The sequence below is a fragment of the Ochotona princeps genome, chromosome 26, assembly GCF_030435755.1.
Source record: "Ochotona princeps isolate mOchPri1 chromosome 26, mOchPri1.hap1, whole genome shotgun sequence".
NCBI classification, from domain to species: Eukaryota; Metazoa; Chordata; class Mammalia; order Lagomorpha; family Ochotonidae; genus Ochotona; species Ochotona princeps.
The window spans coordinates 31,082,151-31,110,135 of NC_080857.1; the positions used below are offsets into that span (position 1 = coordinate 31,082,151).

Here is a 27,985-nt window from a genome sequence, read left to right on the forward strand (position 1 = left end):
GCTGCACCAGTGGCCCACACAGGAACCAGGCAGCCCACATTGGCCGCTCGGTGCTAACGGTGGTGGGGGAGGGGGAAGACTCCATCCCTTGCTGCCCCCAGAGGCCCCAGGCTCTCAGATGGGGTTACTGACCTGCTGGGAGTGGGGCACGGGTGTGGCTAAACACCTCCCCCTGCCGCCCCGTGTTCTTCTGCCCCTTGCACAGTGACTGTGGTTTGATGTTGAGTATTGGGCCACCTGCAGGTTCTTGACGGGTTATGGGAGCCACCGCCTGGAAATGCTGCCGCAGGGGCAGGCAGAGGATGCTTGTGAGCATTGGCTGAGCTGTGTCTGGTTGGCTTGACACGGGCATCTCTTAACCAGCCACTCACCTGCCCTTCCCTAGCAGGACATGAGGTCTGGGACCATGTGAAAAGGACAAAGCTTTGCGAGCAGAGCTCTGTCTTCACTGTAGCACCCAAGAGGGAGTAAAGCTTCCAGTCACCCCCAGAGACACTCAGAAACATCCTGTCGGGTGACACCTCTGTGGCCAGGGACGTCTCCCATGTCCCAGCCTCGGAGCCCGCCCAACACGTCCTGGACACCTGCTGACTCCAAGCCTTCCTGCGCCCTCCCACCAGCTGGTGCGGGGCAGAAGGACTGGAAGTCCAGGTCCTCTCTCTGGTGGCACCTGCACTGGGTAACTCAGCGGGATCCCTGCTGCTCGGCTGCTCGCACCACTGGCTGTGCACACAGCTCTGCAAACCTCAGCAAGCAGGTACAGAAGGATCGTCTGTCAACTCTCTTAAAAGCAAAGTTCCAGCGCTGGTGCTGTGGCGTAGTGTGTTGAGTCCCTGCCTGCGGTGCCAGCATCCCCATCTGGGCACCTGTCCATGTCCCAGCTGCTCCATTTCTGATCCATCTCCATGCTTGTGGCCTGGGAGGGCAGCAGAGGATGGCTCAAGTCCCTGGGCCTCTGCACCTACATGGAAGGTCTGGAAGATACTCCTGACATTGCGGCCCACCCCAGCTTTAGCCATTGCAGCCATTTGAGGAGTGAACCAACAGATGGAAGATCTCTTTTTCTGTGTCTTTCTCTTTCCGTAAATCTTAAAAAAAAAAAAAAAAAAGCCAAGCTTCAGAAAAGTCTTAGCAAGAAATATGCCAAAAATCAACATTTTCCCCCAAGTTTTAAGAATGAGTGATCCTGGTGCACATTCCTGGGCTGTGGAGTTGGCTCTTCCACCCTGCCTGCCCTTCCACAGGCCCACACTCACTCATTTTGCTAGCTTGCCTGTCCTTTGTCTTAGCTCATGGAAACCCCCAGTGTCCTCTGTAGGGTTTTTAGCTTTGTCATCTCTGGGGTTTTTCTGTAATTGAAAGGACAACCCTGGGAGGTGAGTTTCTCTTCAGCGCCCCTTAAGCACCTTGAGAAAGACCAGTAGGTCAAGGTCTGGAATTGAGGTCAGCCGCTCCCACTGAGGCCTCTGGTCCCTGGCTCCTTAGTCTCGAGGGCCGTGCTTTCCTGGGGGCTCCCTGAAAGGGACAAGTGACATTGTCCCTCTTGCAGGTGTGGGAGCCACCTCAGGAGCCTCCGCGCATCTCCCAAGCACCTCGGGCAGCAGCACCCTGTCTCCCTTCCAGCACGCCCACAAAGGTAAGCGGAGTGCGCAGGCAGGGGGCGTGGGGACAGCTGTCAGTGGGGCCCTGATGCCGGAGGGGGATGGGCTGCTGAGCTCTTCCGGCCTGAACTGGGGTCCCCGACTGGGACTGATGGCTCCACGGGGCACTCGGTCCCCTGGGAGGTGCTAGAATTAGAGGTGCATTGTGGGCCTGGAGGTGGGGTGCTGAGGGCCCGAGTACTCTTGGAGGGCTGAGTTCTTGGCCCCAGCAAGCACTTCCTCCACCCCAGGGCGGGGTTGGGGCGGGGCGAAGGTGCGTGGTCCGGGGGAGGGAGCCGCAGGGCCATTCCTGGTTCTCTGACGTCAGCAGAGCTCACGGGCCAAGGACACCTGGCCACCGCCCTCATAATCGCCATGTCCACCATCTTCATCATGGCCATTGCCATCGTGCTCATCATCATGTTCTACATCGTGAAGACCAAGCCTTCGGCCCCAGGTACCTGCCCTCGCCCTCTCCCCAGGCCCTCCTCCTCTGGGTCTCTGCCCTGGCTGCTCACCCTGCTGCCCTCCCTCCCACTAGCCTGCTGCAGCAGCCACCCAGGCAAGAGCGTGGAAGCCCCCGTGAGCAAGGATGAAGAGAAGAAAGAACCCCCAGGTCTGTACCCACAGTGCGAGGACCCTGCCCCAGCTGCCCAGCCTCCTGCCTGCCTACCCCCAGGTCCTCCCCCCACACACTGCAGTTTCCCCGGAGCCGTCTGTGGAGGCCATCGGGCAATGAATGCCCTTTAGGGAGCCAATGGGCGGGGGGCGGTGTGAAGACAAGCTTAGCCAAAGACACCTCAGGGCCCACCCTCACGCCTCCGTCCCCCAACCTTTTGTTCTCCTAGACAATGTGGTGATTTTCTCGGAGAAGGATGAGTTGGAGAAGCTGACCAACACTCCTGCAAAGACCACCAAGAGGTACCTGGGGGACGTGGGATGGGCTGAGCGGGAAGGGATGCTGGGCTGAGAGCTGGGCAGGGCTACCTGCGGACACCTTCACGGCTGCTCCATCGCCCTAGGATTTAAGGCAGGGCCCAGTTCCAAGCTCTGCACTAGCAGGTGTGTGAACAGCAGGTGCTTCTGCCCTCCTCCTGCCTGGCTCCTCCAGGTGTTCCTGGGCCTCACTGGTACCCCAAAGCCTTCCCATGTCCTCTCCAGGCCCAGGAGAGAACCGCAGCCCACGTGACCCCACACTGCCGCTGACACTGGTCACAGCGTCACAGCACAGTCTTACCCAGTAGCTAGACACGGAGTCCTCACAGAGCTCATGGGACGCGCATTTTATGGAAAAACTGTGCATGCGTTTTGAGATGTTTTGCAGCAAAACTTGTTTTCCTTTTGATTCCATTTTCCCAGAGCATCTGCTGAGTCCCCATGTCAGTGCAGAGCTTCAGCACGCGTGCCATTGAGCCCCGCACACACACCAGCCCCTCATCCCTCCTGCGAGATGTGAATTACAGCCACCAGTTCGCACCAGCTAGTGCATCCTTCCCGGAGGGGTCACTGTCTGGAAACCGCTCAGTGGTGACTGGCCGTTCTCAGCACTGGTGGTACAGGGGCTCCCTCTCTCTCTCTCTCTCTCTCACACCACACACACACACACACACACACACACACACACCCTGGCAAGCACTGCCAGGGTCAGGCTGCTGCCTTCGGGACTGGCTCTGGGCTCTGACCGAGGTGCGCGTCCCACACTGGAGTGCCTAGATAGGGTTCCCAGCTCCACCTGCCGACTCCGGCTTCCTGCCAAAGCGGACACCAGGGGACATGTGACACTGGCTCAAGTATCTGAGTCTGCCAGCCAAGGGAGAGACCCGGATTAGAGCCCAGTTCACAGTTTGGGCCCAGCCCAGCCTCTTGTCGACATCTGGGGAGTGAACCAGCACATGGCAGCACAGCACACTCTCTCACTCTAATTTTTTTTTTAAAGGTTTATTTTACACAAAAGAGTTACAGAGAGGGAGAGACAGAGGCCTTCCATTCTTGGGTTCACTCCCCAAATGGCAGCAATGGCCAGGAACAATCAGGCCTCCCACGTGGGTGCAGCAGCCCAAGGACTTGGGCCATCTCAGGTCATGAGCAGGGAGCTGGATAGCAAGTAGAGCATCCAGTCTTGAACCTGTGCCCATAAGGGATCCTTGGCGTTGCAATGGCGGCTTCACCCTCTACGCCACAGTACCAGCTCCCCAATCTATTTAATTTTTTTAAATCTAGGAGCAAGAGTATACCCCATGACTTGAGTTTCACCTAAAGAATAGGAATAGGGACTAGCATTGTGGCATAGTTAGTTAAGCCCCCGCCTCAGGCACCAGCATCCCACAGAGCACCAGTTTGCATCCTGTTTCACTTTTTATCCAGCCCCCTGCCAAGGTGCCTGGGAAAGCAGCTCAAGATGGCCCCTGCCACCCACATGGAAGACCTGGAAAAAGCTCCTGGCTCCTGGTTTTGGACTGGGCACTCCTGGTCATCTGGGAGAGTGGGGGCGGAAAGCAGCAGATGGAAGACTTTCTTTCTCTTTCTCCTCTCTTTCTCTGTCTCTCCTCTCTATATTACTCTGCCTTTCAAACCAAAAAAAAAAAAAAGTCTGTTAAGAAAAACGAAGATACTGTTTTCATACGCTAATACTAAATGACAGTTAACACTGACCATCGTGTTCCCAAGACAGAAGGAGCCTTTGTTCCCATGTGAATGCCCGGTTCTGGAGGCAGGATGTGGGGACAGGCTGGGACGGTGGCTGTACAGCGGGCTGGGGTACAAGGTGCCAGGTGGAAGTGGGGACAGGCCCCCCCCACCGAGCCCTGTGCAGCCTCGAGGCCTAACAAGCAAAGTGCTCTGCACGGCTCTCATGGCTTGCGCTCTCCTTTTATCCATGGCTGTGCCGGCATGTACATGCATTCCTGTAACCTGGTCGCTGGCTCTTACGAAAGTCTTCAGCCAAACCACAGGAACTGAGCAAGATGCCTGTGAAAAGTGAATGTTGTCCTCACATACATGGAACGGCTTTGAGAGGTCCTGGGGGCACCTGGCACACGTGGTGGGCGTAACAGGAGACCATGCGCCCAGCAGGGCTCGCTGTGTCATAGCACAGACAAGTTGGGACTTTCCAGGCTCAGGGCTTCTACTTAGCTTCAGTTTCTAGAGCGCCTGTCACACTCAGGGCCCATCTGCACACGGCTCTTGGTGCTTCCTGGAGTTGATGTAGACCCAAGAGCTTGCTCAGCAAGCACCCCAGTACAGGTGCTCATGTGGGGGCAGGGCGCTGAGCACCCACCTGAGTCAGAGCAGAGGTGGATAGGGGAGCCCACACACTGTGGTGATCCTCTGGCCCCTGCGGCTCCCGTATCCGAGTCATCGGGTACAAAGGAGCAGGGAGCAGGGACTGTCCTTGCCTGCTTAACTCCGGTGTCATAGCTCACAGACGTGGCTGTGAGCTCTGGCTTTCCGGATGACAGCCCCCACGCATGCCCTTTTGTCTCTGCAGTGAGAACGATGCCTCGTCGGAGAATGAGCAGCTGCTGAGCCGGAGTGTGGACAGCGACGAGGAGCCGGCCCCTGACAAGCAGGGCTCCCCAGAGCTGTGCTTGCTGTCGCTGGTGCATCTGGCCAGGGAGAAGTCTGTCCCCTGCAGCAAGTCAGCCGGGGTAAGCCACGCATGCGCCCTGGACACAGCCCCCAAGACCAGGTGTTCCCCCTACAGGTGCACAGTCCTAAAGTGGACAGTATGGCAAGCTGACCAGTCCAAAGCCAGCGAGCTGCTCTTTCTTCTGTGGCATTGTTCTGCAGCTGCAAGTGAGAAATAAGTGAGCTGCCTCGGATAGAAGAAGCCCTCAGGGACCAAGAGGGCATTTCAGAAACTTCTTAGAAAGATGGAATTAAAAAAACAAATGTATTTTTTGTGCTTAAAATACATGAAATTCCTTCCTGGTTTTTCTTCAGATGCACTTCCACCAACATCTCGAACACCATACAGTGGCGTGTATCCAACAAGACAATTTTCTACATAGATCTATTTCTTGTATACATGTTAAATATAAAACAGGCCTCCTTGTATAAACTGTCCATGGGATTCTGTCACCTAGGGGAGGCCACCCTGGGATCTGAGGACTCGGCTAGCACACAGCCAAGCCCCAGGCAAACCCTTGAGGCAGCCTGTGGGGTTGATACAAGACATAGAGATGGCCACGGGCCACTTGGCACCTGTCTTTGTGGACCACGTCTCCCTGCCCAAAGAGGAGAGGGTACCACAGCACGGCTGCCCGCTGGCCCAGCTGCCCAGACACCCAGTGGCCCTGGAGCCTGTGAGTTGGAAGGGCCTGGGGAGACTTTGAAGAGTCAGAGAGCCGCCTGGGTCCTGCCCTAGGGAGTGGGGAGAGGGTCCTGGCGCAGACCCAGGAGTGCTGCCAGCTGTCAGTGCTGCGTGGGGGGATCCCCTCTCTGATGTTAACCCTCCCTGCTCTGCTGTTAACACTCTTCTTGCTATTCTTTACAGATTCAAAGTCGAAGGAAAAAGATACTGGATGTGTACGCCAATGTATGTGGGGTCGTAGAAGGTGAGCACGAACATGCGGCTGGGGTCCTGGGCAGCGGGGTCCTTGTCTCCTATGACATGCCCAAGAGAGGCCCTGAGGAGGGCACCCACACTGCCTGGCCTGCAGAGGTTGGCTCCCAGCCCTTAGGAGGACCCCGGGCTTCTCCTCACAATACCGAAGGTGGCCCTGGTGCAGGTGCTCATGGGGGGCGGGGCACAGAGCAATGCAGCCATCCCCATGATGACGCGGCCACCCCGGGGTGGATGGACTCATGAGAACCAGCCACGTGTCCAACATAAGCAATAGTCTTGTCCTACCGTGGCTTCACAGTGTGCCAGGGACTTCAAGAAGTCTGTGGAAGACACAGTGGAAGAAGTTTATTTTGCTGCAAAATATTTGCATAGCTTTTTCATAAGGATAATACCCATTCTCCATGAGCTGTTTTTCCCTGCGTGTGTAAATTTCCAAAAATTTTGCAGCAAAAATAAATAAATAAATGCAGCTTTTTATTCCATGCCCCTGAGCTAGTTTTTGGAGTATGCCCCTAGAGCAGGGAGCTTCTCTCTCTCTCTCTCTCTCTCTCTCTCTCTCACACACACACACACACACACACACACACAGGCTACCTGCTGAGCGACACAGCCACAATCCTCACCTGAGACAGATGCTCCAGGCAGGGGAGAGGCAACAGAACAAGGAACGTGAGCATGGCAGGCAGAAACCAGGCCTCTGGCTCCCAGTTACTGTGCAATCCAGTCCGCAAGTGACCTTCTGTCCACCCTAGCAATGACCTCACTGAGGTCAGGGTTTTCCTTCATCCTGTATCCCGGGCAGTCCTCAGCAGACCCCATTCTACGCTCATCTCCAGGGTGGGTTGGGCCTGGGCAGGCTGCTTGAGGCCTCTGATGGCCAGAAATAACTGCTGGGAGCCAGTTCCAGGGCTAAGAATCCCTCCTGGCTACTGGCTACTGCCCTGTCCATCAAGCCTGGCAGGACAGGCTATAGGTTCTCCTGGGGGATGGGACTGGCACTCGCATTCCAGCACCCCAGAAAGTTCTCTGTGTTCCAAAGAGTGGCTCACATTTCACCGCCCAGACCCCTGGAGCAGTTATTTGTGAGAAGCGCTCCAGGTGAAGAACCTGTGCCAGCCTTTGGCAGCCCAGGCACGCATTTCCCACGGTGCCATGCTGATGCTTAGCCAAGGCTGAGAACCTGAGGTTAATTCTGCCCTGCCAGGAGCTTCCTCCAGGTCTTCCACATGGGTGCAGGGCCCAAGCACTTGGGTCATCCACTGTACTTTCCCAGGCCATCATCAGGAGGCTGGATGAAAAGTGGGGCAGCTGGGACACAAACTGGTGCCCATAGGTTGCAAGGTGAAGCTTTAGCCGCCGAGCCATCGCACCTGCTCTGCTCCATGATTTGGTCATTTTGTCATGTCAAGCATGTTCTAAAAGCTGGGTGGGCGTTTGGTTTAGTGGTTTCAACACCGCTGAGGAATCTCTCATTCCGTATCAGGTGTCTGGGTTCAGGGCCCATCTCCTCTCCCAACCCCAGCATTCCCCTAGTGCCACAGCTGGGAGGCAGCAGGTGGTGCTTAGGTTGGTACTGGGCCTTTGCCATCCATGTGGAAGACTCGCAGTGAGTTCTCAGCTCCTGGCTTCACCAGCCCCAGCTGCTGCGGCACATGGAGGGTAGGCGGTGGGGAACCAGAAGGTAGAAGCTATGCGTGTGTGTCCACGGCATCTGACTGTGGCCCCGTCTCTGCAGGTCTCAGCCCCACGGAGCTGCCGTTTGACTGCCTGGAGAAGACCAGCCGGATGCTCAGCTCCACATACAACTCCGAGAAGGCCATTGTGAAGACGTGGCGCCACCTGGCCGAGAGCTTTGGACTGAAGAGGGATGAGATCGGGGGCATGACGGACGGCATGCAGCTCTTCGATCGCATCAGCACCGCAGGCTACAGCATCCCAGAGCTGCTCACCAAACTGGTCCAGATCGAGCGGCTGGATGCTGTGGAATCCTTGTGTGCAGACATACTGGAGTGGGCAGGGGTTGTACCAGCTGCTTCCCAGCCCATCACTGCGTCCTGAGGAGCCAGCCTGGGGAGTCCTCCCTGGGATGAGCCTGGGATCTGATGAGGCCTTCAGAGCTGTGAGAGCGTGCCAACAGACTTCCAGGAATCGAGGCATTTTCCGACTCAGCACTGCTCACCTGAGGCAGCTTTAAGGAGCAGAGGGAAACAAGGTCTGTCTTGCAACCTTGTCCAAGAGCAAGGACTAGGGCCAGGGTCACCCAGCCACACCCTCTGGGCCCTCACTGGGCGAAATGAGTGGCAGCTGTTCTATCGTCTGACCAGCGAGCCTGCCCATGGTTAAGTCCTACAAGTGATACAGTGGGGTTCTCAAGTGAACCGCACCATAGAGGGCAAAGAGGAGGCACCAAGGTTCCCTTTAAGGCATTCACACCTCGGTGGGAGGCAGAATAGGTCGGCCAAAGTTTTCTGGAAGACACCATTCAAACTGAGCCAGCCTATTAAGGGGGGGAGATAGTGTCCCCTTGGGCTGATGAAGGAAGCCATCCGTGTGAAGGCAGCTCTGAAATGCTGGCCATGTACCGTTTCGGGTTTGCTGTGGTCTGTTCTTTTTTCTGCTTCCATTAGCGTATCTTGATCTGTGCCCAGAGCACCCCAGCTCCCAGGGGCCTTCCAGGCAGTAAGCAGCAGCTCACCCAGACCTAAGGTCTGTGTTTGCTCCATCAGATGCACTGTCCAGGGGCCGAGGTCTTCAACCCACCACCCCATGGGATGGCCTTCCACTTGGAGGCTGAGACACACGAGAGGAGTGGTCCACTTGGCTGAAAAATGGGACAGTCCGCTCCCATTCATGCATGCATTGCTCTGTAGACCCTGAGACTGACCAAGCTTCCGGGGGTGCCTCTGCTTGCTGAGTGAAGTCCGGGCGTGGAGTGCAGGGAGCCAGGCCCTGGTTGGGCTGCTCTCCACCGTTCTCTCCTGCCTCAGGCTCGGTTGCAGTTCTGTAAATGAGAAGTTAATCTGGGATTCACCAGCCAGGAGGGTGCAGCTCAGGGAAGCTGGGATGAGATGGGGCTGCAGGAAAAGCCAGGCTAGTCAACACAACATGCGCAGAATGGGCAGAAACCCACAAAACTCAAAACTGGGCTCTCATATAAGCTGTATCTGTTGGACTTGACACTTGCAGAGTTAAAGCTAACAGCCCAACAGGCTCCAGCAACTTCCTTGGTTATTCCAGGCAAGCTGGGTGATGGCCACACCAGGGGGCTAATGTGGACGTGGCTGCCTACAGAGCTCCCTCTAGGAGGTTCCCCACACCCTGGCAGGTCCCACCGGGGTGAGCAGCGCTTTTAGAACCAGTGCTATTCATTCATCTGAGCAGAAGCTTCAGGGGAAGTCGCTCAGACTTGCCGCAATAAGCAATTTCCCACCAATGAATGTGGAACACACTGTGAGAGGAGCCCGCCGGGGTCCTGAATATTAATGTCATCATTTACTGTACTGCTGTTTTTCCAGAATCCATTTGGTGTCTTCTGCAAGCTAAAAGTCCGCGGCTAAGCTTCATTAGCCATTGAATTCTTCCCAGGAATCCTGCAGGCGCCAATCCCTGCTGTGCAGGAGTGATAAGAAGGGTCTCTCCCATCATCACATCACACAGAGAAGCAGCATGCTCTCTCCCAGCACGGGGGCTGGAGTGGTCGCCCCCGCTCCACGCCGCCGCTCCTAGGAGTCCCAGCCTGTGGGGTCGGGCGGTGGCCCAGCTGTGTCCCCTGTGCTGTCACTCCGCAGACACATCCCTGGGTCATTTAGACATTTGGAAACAAACCCAGCAGAGGTTTGCTCTGAGGCTCTCCCACTGATGTGAGCACACAGAGGATCTACCGCGCGGTCCTTTGTGAGACTTGAAACGTTCGCCCTAGGCTAAGGTGTGAGGCGTGCAGCCAGTGAAGTCTGAATTATCAATATGATTGTTTCATTCTGTATATATAACTTATTATATTTTATAATCTCAATAAACGTGCTGTCATCTGCTCCCTGTGTGTGTGTGTGTGTGTGTGTGTGAGCGCAGGTGTGAGCCCACATGTTGGAGAGTGGGAGTGGGGCCTGACCCCGTGTGGGTTTCTGCAGTGTGGCCAGTGACAGCCAGCCTCAGTGGAAGGGCCTGACACTCGCGGCCTGGGCCAGTGTTGTGTGCAAACCCACAGGGCGTTGCTGTCTGAGGCTCTATCACTGCTTCCTGGGGCATCAGACCCTTAGCTCCTGCTGGGTGGCCGAGCACAGACAGACGCGCCCTTGTTCAGCCCTGCGGCTCTGCTGACCGGGGCTGGGCCTCTGCCTGCCAGAGCCCTTCCCTGGGGCGGCTCAGCACCACTGCCTTTCATCCTCACCTCAGCCAGTGGCGAGCCCAGGCATGTCCTCACCCTGCTCTTGGCTTTGGCATTTCAAAGCAGAAACACAGCAATTCTAAAAGCCCAGGTTTGGAACTGGGAAGTGTCATGTCCAGGCCATCCCACTAGCATACCCGTCAACAGACTGCACTCCGTTATCCAGGGCAAGGGGCATGGGCGTGAGGAAGGTGTGGCATAGTGGGTAAAGCCTCAGTTTGTGCCACTGTCATCCCATATGGGCGCAGGTTCATGTCCCAACTGCTCCACTTAAAAAAAAAAAGATATATTTTATTTTTATTTTTTTTTATTGGAAAGGCAGAGTTACACAGAGAAGAAAAGAAAGATCTTCCATTGCTGGTTCACTCCCCTTATGACCAGAGCTCCAGCAATGGACGGGAGCTGGATGGGAAGTGGAGTAGCTGGGATATAAACCGGCACCCAATATGGGATCCCAACAGAATCAAGGCGAGCATTTAGCCATTAGGCTATTGCACTGAGCCCTCAGCTGCTCCAGTTTGAATCAAACTGCCTGCTAATAGCCTGGGAAAACTGAAGATTTAGCCAAATGTTTTGAGCTCCTAAACCCACATGGGAAACCCAGATGAAGTTCCTGACTCCTGGTTTAGCATGTCCCAGCACCGAGTGTTGCAGCCCCAAGAAAGTGAGCCAGCAGATAGCAGACACCTCTTTCTCTTTCTCTTTCTCCGTCTTTAAATATTTTAAATAAATCTTTAAAACAATCACCACCAGGACCGGCACAGTAGCCTAGCAACTGAAGTCCTCACATTGCAGGCACCAGGATCCCATATGGGCGCTGGTTCGTGTCCCAGTGACACTGGTTCATTTTCCGGCAGCTCTGCTTCCCATCCAGCTCCCTGCCTGTGGCCTGGGAAAGCAGTTGAGGACAACCCAATGCATTGGGACCCTGCACCCTCATGGGAGACCCAGAAGAGTCTCCTGGCTCATTGCTTCAGTTTGGCTCAGCTCCAATCATTGTGGCCTCTTGGGGAGTGAATCATCAGACGGAAGATCTTCCTCTCTGTTTTTCCTCCTCTCTGTATGTCTGACTTTCCAATAACAATTTTTCAAAATCTTAAAAAAGAATACTGTCCTCCTCCTATGCCATGCAGTGTGCAGACGGTGCAGATGGTCAAATCACGCATGCACAGAAAACCCGTAGAACCACACGGGATGTTTTTTCCTGGTGTTGCCACAGCCACGTAGCTGGTTCTGCTCCCGAGAGAGGCTCCAGGTGGCCCAGCCATCGTGGCCTTGTGAACTTCCTCCCCCACAGGAGCCCTCTGGAGGACACCCGACTCCTCAGGAGCTGGGAAGTGGTGTATAGCCCTATAGCCCGCTGCATGTTTTCAAGGCTGGAAAACACAAACACACCTTCAGTTTCTAAGGCCATAAGGAGACATGATTACTGTTACATGATTCAAATTGAAACTAAGAATTTGTTGAGAGATTCAAGATGGCAGCACAGGGTAAGGACACGTTTAAACAGATGGAGGAACATTAGCCAGTTTGAAGCAGAGAAGGCACATTCCAGGAAATAGGAGAGCACAGAACAACAGCAGAGAGGCACCTGGAGACTGACCGACACGGGAAAGGTTTTAGCGTTTCCTTGCGATATGAAATTCATTTTTGAAAACTTGTTTTTTTCCTTCATCTTAGGTTAGGTAATCTTTAAATCATTTCATTTCTTGAGAAAAGCACATAAGTGGTGTAATTCCACCCACCCACATGCCTGGAAATGTCTTCCCTGGGGCCTTCAGCAGGTAAGGACTCTTGGGTTAATTTTCCTCTATGGAACTTTAATTTCTAGCATGCCGTTAGAGTATCTTGGTTTTCCTTCTCTTATAGGTAATTGTATTTTGTTTTTAAATTTCGTTTGTTTTTACATAACGTATCAAAACATAGAGTCCAGTTTTCTGGGTTTTTTTAAATATGCACTTGTAGGTCTTTGACTCAAGACTTTAAGACAGCTAGGTGGAGCTTAGCCTATTTATGTACGAGAGTGTAGGGCAGGTGGACCCATACGGAGCGAGCCTTTCTCAAACGCACAACCAAATCCAACATGGCTGCTCCTTCCTTTCCTCCTTCTTCCTTAATTTGCACACCAAGTTCATTCACACCACGGCACTACCAGTCAGATGCCCTTCTACACCTGTGCGGTCCTTGTGAACAAAGCAAGAAAACCAACTCCAGCGCCCCCTTCCGTGTTCGTCCTCGGCATCCCGACTCAACAGCTACCTCATACTCCGTGCCTATGCTACTGCCCAAGAGACACAAGCAAAAGAATAAGTTAAATCACCAAAGACTCGGGGTCCCACACCTTCAATGCATGCCTTGCCCTGGACCCATCTGCACTACTGGTTTCCAGTAAGTCAGAGAGCTTTCCCCCCTCCTTCCTGCTCACTCAATAAACTTACTTTTACTATACATCATGGATTTTAAATATTTCTGTATTAAGTGAGGTCAAGAACCAGGGAGCACTTTCCTGATGCAACATTTTGGTACCAAGACCAGCAAACCGATTCATGAGACTCCGCCTGTGCCTCCTCTATAAATGGACTTCCTCCTCGACAGTCAGTATGTCGGACTGCAATGGGCTCTGGGCTGGAGACAGGACTGTTGAGTGCCCAGGTTTCTCCTGAGTCTCAGGATCCAGGGAAGTCCCCCTTCCCACTCCCCTCTACCAAATTCACAACTGCTGGTGAACACCTTACTCCTTTGGGGCTTCCCCAGGGAGATGCTGTACAGAAAAAGGACTAAGACGCCAACGTCCATACATGGGGAAGGTGTGATTATATTCTGGTTGTAGAATTAGGTGTCTCTTCAAGGACCACACTAGAATCCTTGCCTTAAAAAGTCCTGGGGACTCCTAGCCAAGGGGAAAGGAAAGATGGGTTTAGGGGATACCCTGTCTGACCCTCCTCTCCATCTTTTTTTTCACAGAGGGGGACAACATGGTCGAAAGTCTCCCACAATGTCCTCTAAATTGCTCCTTCCAACACTGGTCAGAGACCCCCACCACTCTCTTCATCCCGTCCCCCAACGACCGAAGACAGGTGTTTTCATCTTTGCGTGTACTCAGGCTTGACCCACTTATCCCTTGAGAGACAAGGAGACAGGGCTGCAAAGAGCAAACAGCTAGTGGTAATACCTTTCTAAGGTTACATTTGCTCTGTTGATGCATCCAATGTTCAGGGACTGCCCTGAATGGATGAGGGAGGGCCTATTAGATTGTTTCTTCCCACATCCTGAGTGTCACTCCTGCCTTGGGTCCCTTGGGAGAGGGGTGTGGGGGAGCAGAAACATTGAAATATACTAAAATTCTTATCCCCTGGCTAGCTGGGAGAACTGATTCCAGATCTCGTCCCTGGCTCAGCCCTACATGGGGCCTGTGTGCTCTGTACTAACCCCAATACGATGCTTCTTGGGCTGGTCCCAGCAGGAGTCATTAATTAAGGTCCTATTGAATATTTCAGAATTCAGAGAGGGAAGACAAGAACAGGGAAGATTCACTAAGGACCCAGATACATCATTAGTCGTTTTGATCAGCATTGTGCCTATACCATCAAACCAAGAGAGACATTAATCTCATCTTGGATTAAATTCTAAGGAAAAAAGAACGGCAAATGCAGGCAGGAAGGGCCTGACTACTACATTTAAAGAGATACCAAAATAGCCCCAGAGGCAGCCACAGTAAAAGCTCAGCCTGATGGGGACTCTGAAGATCCTCGTGAGAACTGGTGCTGTAAACACTTCCTCTGTGTTACACAGCGTCTTAAGAGCACCAGGGTAAAACCTGTGAATTATGCCCAGTGCTCCCTGGCTCACCAGGGAAACAAGCCACTCCTCTAAGTTTTTCTATAGTGACTGAGGGACTGCAATAAAGCACACCTTGTTAGCTCTGGAGCAGCTGGAGGGGAGGTTCTCCTCTGGGACAAGTTTCTGAATTAACCTGCTCAGACATCCACCATAAGCTCCAAAACTGGTAGTAGACATAGATAAAACCCTGGACAATCTGCTTTCCAAGGCCACTAAGGTCTACTACAACTAGGACCAGGAAAGTTCAGAAAGAGGATCGGAGACATTGGGAGAGGACACCCCTATGAGACCTCCCAGAAAAAAAACAAAATAGGCAGGTTTCCTCTGCTGTAAGCTGGAGCACTTAAAACCGGCATGTCCCTCGAAGAGGCAGAAAATTCCAGGGCCCTGCCTGATTTGTATGGGTGACTACTGGAAAAGTCATTGCCCCCAGTTTCCTGAGAGTATGAATACAGGGGACGCCCAAAGATGACCAATGAGGATACAGAGTATGACCATTGACATTAGTTCCCATTACTCAAGTTCAACTTGAGGAACCCAGGCAGTGTTAATCACCAGGGGCAACCAGTTATCTTCCTGGTTGATATGGGACTGCTTCTTTCTCCTCCTTTTCTAGACCCAAGTCTAGCAAATGTCAAGTAACAGTTTGGAACTTACTGAGCAACCCATAAATATTTCTCACCCTTAGCTACTTGTTATTTTGGGGATTTCTGCTTCATCCACTCCTTTTTTTGTCATACCAAAGGCCCCCCATTCTCTTTCTGGTCCAAGATCTTCTTTTTCAAACCCAGGAGTTGTGGGATGCTTCCCCATTCCCGAGTCCCCCCAAGTGTGGACTGATGGCACTTGGGGAAAAGGCAAGAATGGCTGTATCTCTTAAGATCAAGCTGAAAGACTGGATCCATCACCCTCACCAAAAACAATACCCCTTATAACCAGAGGTTAAAAGAGAGAGAGAATGAGCCTTGAACTCATCATAGTCTCCTTTAAACAGCAACACTTACGGAGTAGCTCTTACAATTCCCCCAGCCATGGCTGTCCAAAAGGATCCAAATAAATGGAGAGAATATTTTGAGATATCAGGCTCATCAATGAGGTGATGAGGTGATCTTGCTTCTCCCAGTGGTAACCAACCATTACACTTCACGGCCCAAATCCCCAAGACCCTGAGTTTCTACTCAGTATTAGACCAAAGATGCTTTTTTTCTGCATACCTATTGACCCAGGAAGTCATCCATTGTCTGCCTTTAAGAGTCCACAGAGTTGGAAAACACATGTAGACAGTGCTCCCCCAAGGATGCATACATAACTCTCATTTGTTTGATTTGACCCTCTCTAGGGATTTAATGGACTGGCGTTATCGAGAAACGTTTCTAGAGTATGCAGGTGACCTGAAACATCCATCTATGGGGAAACCGAGGCTATGAATTGCTGCGTTGCAGTGGTTAAAAAAAAATGTTTGGAAAAAAAGGCTCAGATTGTCCTCCACAGGTCAGATATTTAGGGCTCCTTATATCCAAAGGCAAGTGGGCCTTACATAAACAGCAAATAAGACCCAACACTCTCAGGTAGCTTAGAGCTTTCATGGAAGTGCTGGGTTTCTGCAGAGATTGGATTTTGGAGTATGCTGAGAAGGCTACACCTCTGCATTGGCTCTTTAGGGATGCTAAACAAACCAGAACTCATGCTCTCCAGTAGGAATCCAAGAAAGGGCTTTTACATGTCTAAAAAAGGCTCTGGGGCTTCCCACCCAGGATTCCCACCCAGCGAATGTTGTGGAATGCTCACACCCAGTCCATGAGTCCTTCTCTCCAACCTGTTGCCAACCTGAGCAAAGAACTCAATCCCAGTGCTAAGAGGTGCTGCAGGAGCGCTAGTGTATGTTGCTCACAAGGTAACACTTGGCAAACCTTTAACTATCAAATCCCCCCATGATACTGAGTGACTTCTACATTTCCAAACCTGATTGGATGTCTTGAATCTTCAAGGTTTCAAACATTTTTCCTGGAAGATTCTGGCAGTTCCTTTGAGATTTGATAGGGACTAAATCCAGCCACTTATTTGCTTGAGAAAAACAATAAGAACATATCAACTGCATTAATTCTCATCTAGGGACAATGGATGATAGAGGGTCTCTGTTATGCCCACTCCCCAACTCTGATAGGATCTGGAATACTGATAGAAGATTCTTTGTTGGGGAGGGTAGTAGGGAGAGCCAGCTGTGCTTTAGTAGTGATTTAGAGAGAGTTGAGTCAGGACCTCTCTCTCTGGGAACTGTTGCTCAAAGACTGAGCTCACAGCCCTAACACAAGTTCTCAAGCTCACGCAGGGTATGAGGGTTAACACATATACTGGATCCAAGTATGCTTTCTCTGTTGTCCATGGTCACTGTCTACGCTCACGGACATTTGGAACAAGGATGACTGACTTGACCTGGAAGCCCTGTAATGCACAGCTAAGAAACTCTGCCTACGGGAAGCAGAACAGGTTGCTTGACAACTCTCCTGGTCAAGCTTTGGCAGCAAGTTTCTGCGTATGTAGATGCTTTAAGGTGGATGGACTTTGTTAACCAACAGACCTTGGAAAGATTTTCTCCACCTTGGTATAAGTAACAAAACCAACAACGTCTGAGAACTATCAAAACCATTCAAGTGGGCCCGGCGCCATGGCCTAGCAGCTAAAGTCCTTGCCTTGAATGCCCCAGGATCCCATATGGGCGCCGGTTCTAATCCCGGCAGCTCCACTTCCCATCCAGCTCCCTGCTTGTGGCCTGGGAAAGCAGTCGAGGATGGCCCAAAGCCCAAAGTTTTAGGACCCTGCACCCACGTGGGAGACCCGGAAGAGGTTCCAGGTTCCTAGCTTTGGATCAGCACAGCATCGGCTGTTGCGGCTCACTTGGGAAATGAATCATCGGATGGAAGATCTTCCTCTCTGTCTCTCCTCCTCTCTCTGTATATCTGACTTTGTAATAAAATAGAAATAAATCTTTTTTTAAAAAAAAAAACCATTCAAGTAATACCTTGGAACATCCTTGCCCACACTGAGGCCTCTATGACCTCAAGTGGCTGCTCCCTATCCCTGGGTGCTGATGTAGTTTGGCAGCAAGAAGCAGCCCCCTCTGCTTCTTTCCTATCTTCCTCTTGCCCCACCCCCCCCCCAGATACAGCAGAAAAAGCAAAAAACAAATGGAAACAATTGTCCCATCCACCTTCCTACATGCCTTGACCTTTCCCATCTAATCAGTGGCCCACATGGGTATACATCCTTCTTGACTCATAAACAACATTAAAAATAAGATAAAAATGAAAAAAAAGAATCTTCTGGTTAATTGAAATGGTCCATAAGCCTAAAAACTTGGCAGTTATTCATTGTGAGGGCCAGTGAGCAAGGGAAATGCCAGGACATATCACTCGAGAGGCTGAATACACCATTCTATGGTCGGGGTCCCTCCTACCCTTAAACCCACCAGCTACTCTTTTTTTTTTTTTTTAAAGATTTATTCATTTTATTACAGCCAGATATACAGAGAGGAGGAGAGACAGAAAGGAAGATCTTCCGTCCGATGATTCACTCCCCAAGTGAGCCGCAACGGGCCGATGCGCGCCGATCCGATGCTGGGAACCTGGAACCTCTTCCGAGTCTCCCACGCGGGTACAGGGTCCCAGTGCATTGGGCCGTCCTCAACTGCTTTCCCAGGCCACAAGCAGGGAGCTGGATGGGAAGTGGAGCTGCCAGGATTAGAACTGGCGCCCACATGGGATCCCGGGGCTTTCAAGGCGAGGACTTTAGCCGCTAGGCCACACCGCCAGGCCCCACCAGCTACTCTTTTGAGGAAGGCTCCCAACAAGGAAGTTTACTAGTTCCTCAAGGCGGGTGGAAGGATGATCAGGTGACCAGGGCTGAACATTTTTACCTAAAAATCTTCAGTGGAAAGTAATCAAGGAATTCCATGATACTTGCCATCTAGGTCAGAACAATACCTACATGTTAATAAATAAGATTTTTGCAGGAAAAAAAAAAAACAACATAAAGTTTTTCAGGAAGTGCTTAAAAACAGGACTAATTTCCAAAATGCTCACTTACAGAGCCCAGCAGCACAGTAGCAGGAAAACTATCTTGAAAAAGAGTATGACCTCCAGGTCCTGTGGACACCTCTACAGGGCGGGCAGGACTTACCTACTGTGGCATTGAGCAAGCTGTAGAAGTAGGAGAAGTGTTAGTAACTTATATTATTCCTCCATCTGGGGTCCCCTGTAGTCTCCAGACTGAAATCACTAGGTTAGAAATCAGGAGATTCTTATAGCTTCTGGGAATGTATAATCACCTTCACTCATCAGGCCAGGTAGGAAGGATCAATAGAATCCTTAAGTGATAGTTAACCCAAGAAACTAAATTGCCATAGCCCATGGTTTTGTCAGTGGCTTTAATTTAGGTCAGAAAAACTCATAAGCCCCTTTGAGACTTCGTATGTGCATTCTATTTTCAAAAATGATACCCTCCTTGATGAGGAAACGGGAGCGGTGTTAAATCCCCACCCTCCTCCCCCAAAACATGCAGAGTTTAACAGCTCCTGGTGGCCTCTTTCAGCTGAGCCTAGCCCTCTTCTATTCAGGTGCCTTCATTCTGATAAAGTTTCTGGATATTCAAGACCTCAGTAGGCTCAGATGGGAGGGACTTTTCCAATAATCCTTAACTCCAACGGTAGTTAAGGTTGCAGGTCTCGAGCCCGGCGGCGTGGCCTGGCGGCTAAAGTCCTCGCCTTGGAAGCCCCGGGATCCCATATGGGTGCCGGTTCTAATCCCGGCAGCTCCACTTCCCATCCAGCTCCCTGCTTGTGGCCTGGGAGAGCAGTCGAGGACGGCCCAATGCATTGGGACCCTGCACCCGCGTGGGAGACCCCGAAGAGGTTCCAGGTTCCAGGCTTCGGATCGGCGCGCATCGGCCCGTTGCGGCTCACTTGGGGAGTGAATCATCGGACGGAAGATCTTCCTTTCTGTCTCTCCTCCTCTCTGTGTATCTGGCTGTAATAAAATGAATAAATCTTTAAAAAAAAAAAAAAGGTTGCAGCTCTCAATCCTGGATTCACTACTTACAAGTAAGACCTTAGATGATGATGTGAAACACTGAGAGCGACAACAAACCTCCAAATAGCCACAGAGCCTCATTACTCATGGAGCCAGTAGAGTGTTTCCAATATCTACTTTGGCAGAACTTATCCCAAGAGCTCCCATCCTGATTTTCATTCTTATACTACTCTGTGGCCTGTGCCTTCTAAACGGAATGGTAAGATTCATCTTGCATCAAATCGATCAAATCAGACTATGAATGGTCCTCATAATGGTGCCTTGGCTATCCACACCAAATGACTTCTCCTTGGGTTCCCTTGTTCAGTTCTCACTGGAAGACCACCCAAACTGAAGCCACCCATTTCCAGCATGAAGTAGCTCGAGCAGTGGCAATTTCAACATCCAAGAGCAATTGCATCCTCCACTCACTGGGGAGAGAGGCTGAGCAAAGGGACCCTGTAACCCTGTGACCCTGTAGGTAGGGATAGGGATCTTCCAGTGGGTTTCAAAATGGGCAACTTAACTCAAAATGGTGAATAACTTCTCATTCCTCCTTCTCCTTCCTTAATTTGTAAGCCAAGTCCATTTGAGCGTGTGCTATATAGCATGATCAATCAGATCCCCTTCCATATCTATATGGTGCTTGTGAACATAAGAAAGCTAACCCCAAACCCCTTCTGTGCTTGTGCTCAGAGCCCTAACCCAATCAAAAGCTGCCTCACACTCTGCTCCTGTCGCCACCTAGAGTGCAAAGACCAGAGAAGTGAAACCACCTACCAAACACCCAGGGCCCACACCCTAGCGCACTCTGGGGCCCCTTCCTGCACCACTGGTCTCCAGCAAGTCAGAGAGCTTTTCTCTTTCCTTCTTCTCACTCGATAAACTTTCTGTGTTACATCTCAGTTTTTATTTCTGTATTGAGTGAACTCAAGCATCAGGTCAACAAGAGGCTAAAGAAAACAGGAGGAAAATAAATTCAAGTGCAGTATAATGAGCAAAGAGGTAGGACCCAACCTCTTACCTCTCTCCCCTAGCCCAACATGTCCTTACCTGCTCTTTATTAAAAGGAATTCACTGACCTTAGGGAGTGGCCCGAAAGGCTACGATCACTGGATTGAAGGAGTCCCTTGCTTCAGCAGTAGATGGGAACTCTGATAGCCAGTATTATATGGAAGGGTTGTCAAGGGGAAGTTCACATCCAAAAACTTCCCCACCCAAACTTCCCCAAAAGAGAGAAGAGAAAAGCAACGGGAGACCGGGGACCCATACTCCTGTCCATAAAAACTCAAGAATGAAAGCAGGCCAGGCTGTCAGTCCTTTCTCCCTCTACCAACTGTGGGAATTTGCCTTTTAACTGTTTCCAATACAGTTCATTCTTCGCTAGTTGCCGTCTCAGCTGCTTGCTCACCAGCCACATACTGGAGTGTCTGAAGACAGAACACATTCCCTGTCTTTCCAGACCACTCCTGTTCCACCTGCTCTGCCCGTTCTTCAGAAACCCCAGGCCTGAGGTCCCTGGTAAACTGACGTCTCTGTCCTCCTGCGTCCCTTGGGATTCGTGGCAGCACCTGCAGCTGCTATGTTCTCCAGATTTGTCATTTTTGTTTGCTTCCAATGTACATTTTTGCTTTTCCTTTAATTTTTTGTCTCACTATATTCACCTCAACCTATTCTGTTTCTGCTTCACAAATGGTACATTTTGTTATATTCATTTTAAGCAGCCCAAATTTCTTATTTTTCTACATCATTAAAACTTCTAATCACACAATGACTTCATGTAAGTTTATGACTCCTTTCCGCTGTACCTTAGTGTTCAGCTTATGTCCCAAGTCTCACCCTCTCCACCAACCCTAGATCTCACTTCTGGCCATGCCACTCATCACTGGCTATACCAAGATATACGTACCGTAATAGGACTGGAACATTTTTATTTTTTACTTCTTAAAAATTCTTACATGTGGGCCCGGCGGCATGGCCTAGTGGCTGGGGTCCTCGCCTTGAATGTGCCGGGATCCCGTGTGGTCACTGGTTCTAGTCCCGGCAGCTCCACTTCCTCTCTGTCTCTTCTCCTCTCTGTATATCTGACTCTGTAATAATAAAAAATAAAAAAATAAAAAAAATTCTTACATGGCATTTCAATAATAAATTATATCAAAAAAGTAAAAGTTGTTTTCTAAAAGAACCCCATCAATGGTAGAGCAGATATCTTTATCTAAGACACACAGAGCCACCACCTTGCGGCAGGAGGGGCCTAGGGGAGTCGGACCTCGGGGCTTGGATGGTGGGAACTTCCTAGTGTGGCAGCTGCTGGGAGTACCAGAGCCAGGTTGGACTCAATGCTTGGGGTTCTAGCCACAGCCACTGCTGCCAAGTGCTGAGTGAGTCCCAGGCATGCCTGGGCATGCAGGCGGCCACAGTGCCCATTGGTGCTGGGCTCTGCCCACTGACCACCCGGAGGCGAGCCCTGGGGTATTGGGGGTATGGAATTGCTGCCAAGGACATCCATGGATAAGGCCACCGTGTGTGTATGTGAGGAATGAATCCTGAGGGATGCTCAGCAACAGGGTCAATGTACTTGCAGATAAGCGAGGGGACCGAGACCTAGTGATTTGGAGGGGAGAGACTGGAAGATCTATATGGATCAAACTGATACACCAGCTTACAAGGGAGTCCTGAGATGGGCTATGAGCGCAGAACACCACTAACCAACACACTCCAGTCCTTGTGAAAGCTAGGGCTGGGGACCTGTCTATCAGGGCTAGATCCAATACCAGACTGACTGTTGGAACAGGGGACGGATCATATTAGGCAGGGCCATGACACTAACAAACACACAAGAGAACCTGGTATGACGTGATATCTCTGGGAGATATGTGGACCAAACCCTGTAGAAATACAAGTCCCACTGGATAGCTCAAGAGTTAGGGTGGTGATGGACTGAGCTAGGTGTGAGCATGGATCCTGCCATACTCATGAGTACAAGGACTGAGAACAGCCTGGGAGGATCCAGGCTGCAGCACCTGCATGTGCATCATAAAACAAGGTGTGGAGCAGGCCAGGCCATAATGTTCACCAGCTCATACTAGGCCAAGATGGAAGGGTAGGCTATGCCAGGCAAGGACCTAGCACCCACTGGGATGCATCAGATCTGGGTCTGAAAGTGGGCCAAGGGGGGTTATGTGGGAAACTCCCCTAGTGGGCCATAGTTCCTGCTGGAGATGACATGGTCCAGGCCTGGGAGCTGGGCAAGCTGGGCAAGGTAGCTCCAACTGTTGGCTAATGTATGAGTTGGTTTTGGAAAGGGGTGGATCAGGCAAGGCCGAGCAAACCTTAGCTCACTGGCAAGTGCAGAAACCAGGCTGCAGCACAGGTCATGCTGGGCTAGGCTGTCACACTTATTGGTTTGCAGGAACCAAGGATGGGAGCAGACTGAGCAGGGCCAGGTTGTAGCATCCACCAGTCAGAGTTGGGACTGGTGGTAGGCTGGGTCAGGCCAGGCTACAGCATCCAAAGGCAGAGGTCATGACAGGTGAGGGACTATGCCAAGCTGGATCAGAGCAACCACTGGCATGCACAAAGATCTATGGCTGGGAATAGGCCTGGTTGGGGAGCTAAAAGGACACCCTGGTTGGGTTGTGGTTCCCACTGGTGAGTGCAGGGGCCGGACTGGGAGCTGCATTCTGGTCAGAATATGGCTGCAGTGTTCCTTGGCAAAAGTGTGGACTGAGGCCGGATGTGCCAGACTGGGCTAGACTCCAGCACCAACTGGTGCTCTGGAGGACCAGGGTATGTGTAGGATGGGCTAGGGTAGGTTTATGTTCCAACTGAGCCAGGTGTGAGCTGCATCTGGGTGCGGACCAGGCTTGGCTGGGCTGTAACACCCAACAATAAAAACTGGAATAGGTGAAGGCCAGTCAGGAAAGACCACTGTTCCTGCTAGGACAGGTGGTGGACTTAGTAGAGCTGGCCCATTGACCCATCAACGGGTGTGAGATCTGACATTAGGAGAGGTTCTGATGGAGAAGCTTGGGAAACTCCTCTGTCAGGACACAGTCCCTGCAGATGAGCATAAGAACCACGACAGAGAGCAGTCCAGACCAGGCCAGGAAAAAGTATCCATAGGCTTACCTTTGGTTCAGGTCTGGGGCAAGACAGACTGGGCCAGTTCATATTACCCGTTGGTGAATCTGAGCACCAGAATGGAGCGTGGGTTGGGCTGGGTTCGGTTACAACACATGCCAGTACACATGAGGGCTGGGACTGGGTGCCTGCTGGGCTGGGCTAGGCTGTAGCCCCAACTAGAGTGAGCTGGAATTGAGGGTGGGCTGGGTCCAACCAGGCTACAGCACCCACTGGGAAATGCTGAGGGGAGGCGGGCCATGCCAGATTGGGCCACAGCACCCAACCAGCACACGTGAGAACCAGGAAGGGAGGGGGCAAAGCAGACGGGGTTGCTGCAAGAGGCTCCCTGCTGAATCACCATTTCCACTGGAGAGCGTGAGTTGGAATGGGTGCAGACCAGACCAGGCAGGGCCACAATTACTGTTGGCCTCAGCTGAGCTGAATCAGGGAAAAGCCAGGCTGGGTTGACTGTTCCTGCTGGTGCAAACAGAAGTCAGAGTGGGTCTGGGTTGGTTTGGCTTTGCCATGGCATCAGCTGGCAGAGGCTGGCATGGGGGGTGGTGGTGTAATTCTGTCAAGTTAAACTGCAGAACCACCTGGAGAGTGCAAGATCCAAAAGTGGGAGTGGGCCCATTAGGAAAACAGTGGGCACCTCCCTCTTGGGTTGCCACCAGAGAGCATGAAAATCAGGACTGGGGCAGGCATGGCTAGACAGAGTGGTACCCACCAGCATGTGTGTGGGCTGGATAATGGGGCTGGTTGTGTTGAATTAGGCTTCAATTCCCATTGACATGTATGAGAGCTGAATGGGATGTGAGACAGACTAGACAAGTCGGCTGTACATACTGGTAAGCATAAGAACCAAAGCAAGAGGGTGGGCCTGGTGGGGGTTATTGGAAGTCACCCCAACTAGGCTGCAGTTCTCACTGGTTTGCTTGGATATCGAGTGAGTGCTGGGCAGAATCAGGCTGCACTGCAGCACCCATTAGTTTGCGTAGAAGACAGGGCTGGAGACAGAACTGACTCAACAACTGCAACCACTAGCATATGCATAAGCTGACTGTAGTGACAGACTGTGCCAGACACTGTACTGTCAAGCACACATAAGAATCAGGTCTGGGATCACCTCAGATGAAGTTTCTTTGGGGATCCCCCCACCTAAACTGCTGGGCTAAGAACCCCAACCACGAAGCGAATTGCAGGTTCCATGGTCTGACCATGGAGTGCATGTGTCAAAGCTGAAGTTCCTCAGTGGCTCAGTCGGAGCAGTGGACAGCATATCCAGGTGCACATGGAAGATATGGCAGTCCACTGGAGACTGTAGAGGACACTGGTACCATAACAGAGGATGGAGGACAGCACAAATTGATCAACTACCCCTGCAAAGAGTTGGCAGTGAATACCTGGGCAAACAGAAACTCTAAGTTGGACCATAACAGCCAGTGGATTCTGGAGAGATTTCACCACAATTGGAGTGGCAAGACTGGCAGCAATCCAGAACTGTTGAACTATTGAAACCACTTGAGCACATGCCCTTGGAGCATGCCCCACATGGGGATCCTGGGATGGGTGGGGGGATGGGTGGAACTTCTCCCTTTATCTCCCCCCTTTACCCAGGTACAGGAAGGAAAAAAGAGAATGTGGAAACAATGGTCTTACCTACTTTCCTGTAGCCCTTGACCCTTTGTGCCTTAATTAACTATGTAAAGATCATCAAAATAAAATAATAAGACACATAGAACTCATGATATTAAGATAACTAAAAAATAATTATGTATCTTTTGAAAATAGGTATTCAAGCATATTAAAAAACAGAATATTTAATTCTGTCTCAAATAAGCACCAATTTATTCCATATAATCACATAATTTTATGACAGAATCTTCCTAACATACTTTTAGAAAAATCTAGTTTCATAAACTCTGAAAATGCCATCTTGTATATTAAAATGCCATCTTGTATATTTAGTTGAACCAAAATATTCAAAAATCCCATAGCTTGTGTAGAGTTCATTTTAAAAGCTGAAAAAAAAATCTGTCTTTCATGATAAGTGATGCTACTGATTACTTGGTAGAATTTTGTACTGAGTTTGATGATTTTTAACTTTTGCTAAGCAACACGTAACATATTCTTTAAAAGATAAGCCAGTCTAGTGGCTTGCATTGGAAGCCACAGAACTGCATTTTGTTAAACCCAAATTGAACAGAGTGGAGTTCAGGTTAATGCAGAGAAACGCATGCTCTGGATGTGTGGTCCTTTGTATTTCTTGAAGCATCAGGTGAATTGTAAACAGCTCAAACAGCTTCTTGTTACTCCTGTAAAAGAGGAAGCACATTGTTGAATCACAGGCTTAGGAGGCTTATCTGTAATGATGTGGAGAGAGAATTTACAGGTAAACATGAGGAGATGGCAACTGTTTTTAAATATACTAGGGAAGGGAAGGGCCTGGTGCGATGGCTCAATGGCTAAACCCTCACCTTGCAAGTGCTGAGATCCCAGATGGGTGCCGGTTCAGGTCCCAGCTGTTTCACCTCCTATCTAGCTTGCTGCCTGTGCATGGGAAGGCAGTAGAGGATGGCCCAAAGCCTTGGGACCCTGCACCCGTGTTTGAGACCTGGAATAAACTCCAGACACCTGGCTTTGGATTGGATCAGCTCTGGCCATTTCAGCTACCTGGGGAGTGAACTAGCAGGTGGAAGAGCTTTCTGTCTGTCTTTCCTTCTCTCTGCAAATCTGATCTGCCTTTCCAATAAAAATAAATAAATCTTTGTTTTGCTTTTCTTTAAGAAAAAGGGAAATAGCTGAATAAAAGGTTAAGATACTGAGACAAACAAAATACATTTTGTGAGAAATGTCTGAGTAGAGAATTATTCAAGGAAGAGATGTCATGGAACTCTGGAAACAGTACCTTAGTTATCATTACACATTGGATCAATCTTCAGCTTATGCATCATCTGATGAAAAATAATTTACATCTTTGTAGTTTTAAAAATGTGCTTTACCTGAGTATTAACTATTCTCAATACTCTGCTTCAAGCTTTGTTCTAGTTTTTTTTTTAAATTTTTAGATTTATTTACTTATTTTTATCAGAAAGGAAGATTTTTACAGAGAGAAGGAGAGACAAAGGGAAAGACCGTCCACCTGTTGCTTCACATCGCGGGTGGCCACAACACCTGGGCTGAGCCAATCTGAAGTCTGGAGCCAGGAGCCTTCTTTCAGTCTCCCACGCAAGTATAGGGTGCCAAAGCTTTGGACCATTCTCCACAGCTTTCCCAGGCCACAAGCATGGAGCTGGATGGGAAGTGGGACAACCAGGCACGAACTGGCACCCAATTTGGGACCTTAGCATTTGCAAGGGCAAGGATTAGTCAATTGAGCTACAGTGCTGGGCCCTTTTCGTACTTCTTTATCTAAGCTTGAAATGAACCTAAGCCATAAAACACAACACAAACAGCAAAACATTTTGGTCTAAGAATATAACTGTTCTGTGGGATTACTTTTAGAAAAAGCTCATGAATTAATTAATACCAAGCCAAGTCAACAATTTGGCGGTATTACAGGTGTAATTTGACCATGCTCTACTATAGTGTACCATGCCTGGTAGCAAGCACAAAAGATGGCTCCATTATCCGTATCTTTTTTTTTTTTCAGATTTTTTTTTTAATTGGAAAGTCAGATTTACAGAGTGAAGGAGAGACAGAGAGAAAGACCTTCCATCCACTAATTCACTCCCCAAGTGACCACAATGGCCAGTGCTGAGCCAACCTGAAGCCTGTAGTCTATTCTAGGTCTCCTGGGTGAATGCAGGGTCCTCAACTGCTTTCCCAGGCCACAGGCAGGGAGCTAACTGGGAAGTGGAGCAGCCAGGACATGAAGTGGCACCCATACGGGATCCTGGCACATGTAAGGCGAGGACTTAGCCACTAGGCTACTGCGCCTGGCCCTTCATTCTCCATATCTACAAATAACTTTAAGAGGCATTACATTTACTATTTGAGTACACCGAGGCCCTGTAAAACATGCAAGCTCTCAAGCATGGAAATCACGTTTGACGGAATGGTACTCGGCATAGACAGGTGCTGTTGTAAAAGAGATGACATACAGGTGGGCAGATGTACCTCACAGTAAATACTGGACCATACCAACAGTTCAAGAAAATACAACTCAAGATCTATATCCTTAACCTGTAATGGAAAAACTAGTCATTCCAGTGCCTGAGTCAGGAGGAACGGAGAGACAGCAATGTAGGAAGTCAGTTCATATAATAACCCAATCAACAGCAACACGACTGCCGTAATTCCTAAAGCCCAGTTACTTAAAAAAAAAAAGTCCGTCGGCTTCATTCTCATTCCCTAAACTCCCTTC

The 27,985-nt window shown here is 50.6% G+C and overlaps 2 protein-coding genes across 3 annotated transcripts in view; one reads left to right on the forward strand and one right to left on the reverse strand.

Moving 5' to 3' along the window:
* Positions 1–8,401, forward strand: part of EDAR (ectodysplasin A receptor) — a 70,950-nt gene extending 62,549 nt beyond the window's left edge. For both annotated transcript variants that reach the window (XM_004597647.2, XM_058655299.1), the window contains exons 6-12: positions 1,550–1,636; positions 1,972–2,097; positions 2,182–2,256; positions 2,489–2,561; positions 5,128–5,287; positions 6,136–6,196; positions 7,943–8,401. In XM_004597647.2, the coding sequence (XP_004597704.2) occupies positions 1,550–1,636; positions 1,972–2,097; positions 2,182–2,256; positions 2,489–2,561; positions 5,128–5,287; positions 6,136–6,196; positions 7,943–8,265 (905 nt within the window). In that variant the 3' untranslated portion in view covers positions 8,266–8,401. The remainder of the gene's footprint in view (positions 1–1,549; positions 1,637–1,971; positions 2,098–2,181; positions 2,257–2,488; positions 2,562–5,127; positions 5,288–6,135; positions 6,197–7,942) is intronic.
* A 17,069-nt stretch (positions 8,402–25,470) lies between these two features.
* CCDC138 (coiled-coil domain containing 138) overlaps positions 25,471–27,985 on the reverse strand; it is a 76,788-nt gene continuing 74,273 nt past the window's right edge. The window contains exon 15 of the mRNA XM_058655120.1: positions 25,471–25,934. Within this exon, the coding sequence (XP_058511103.1) occupies positions 25,769–25,934 (166 nt within the window). The 3' untranslated portion in view covers positions 25,471–25,768. The remainder of the gene's footprint in view (positions 25,935–27,985) is intronic.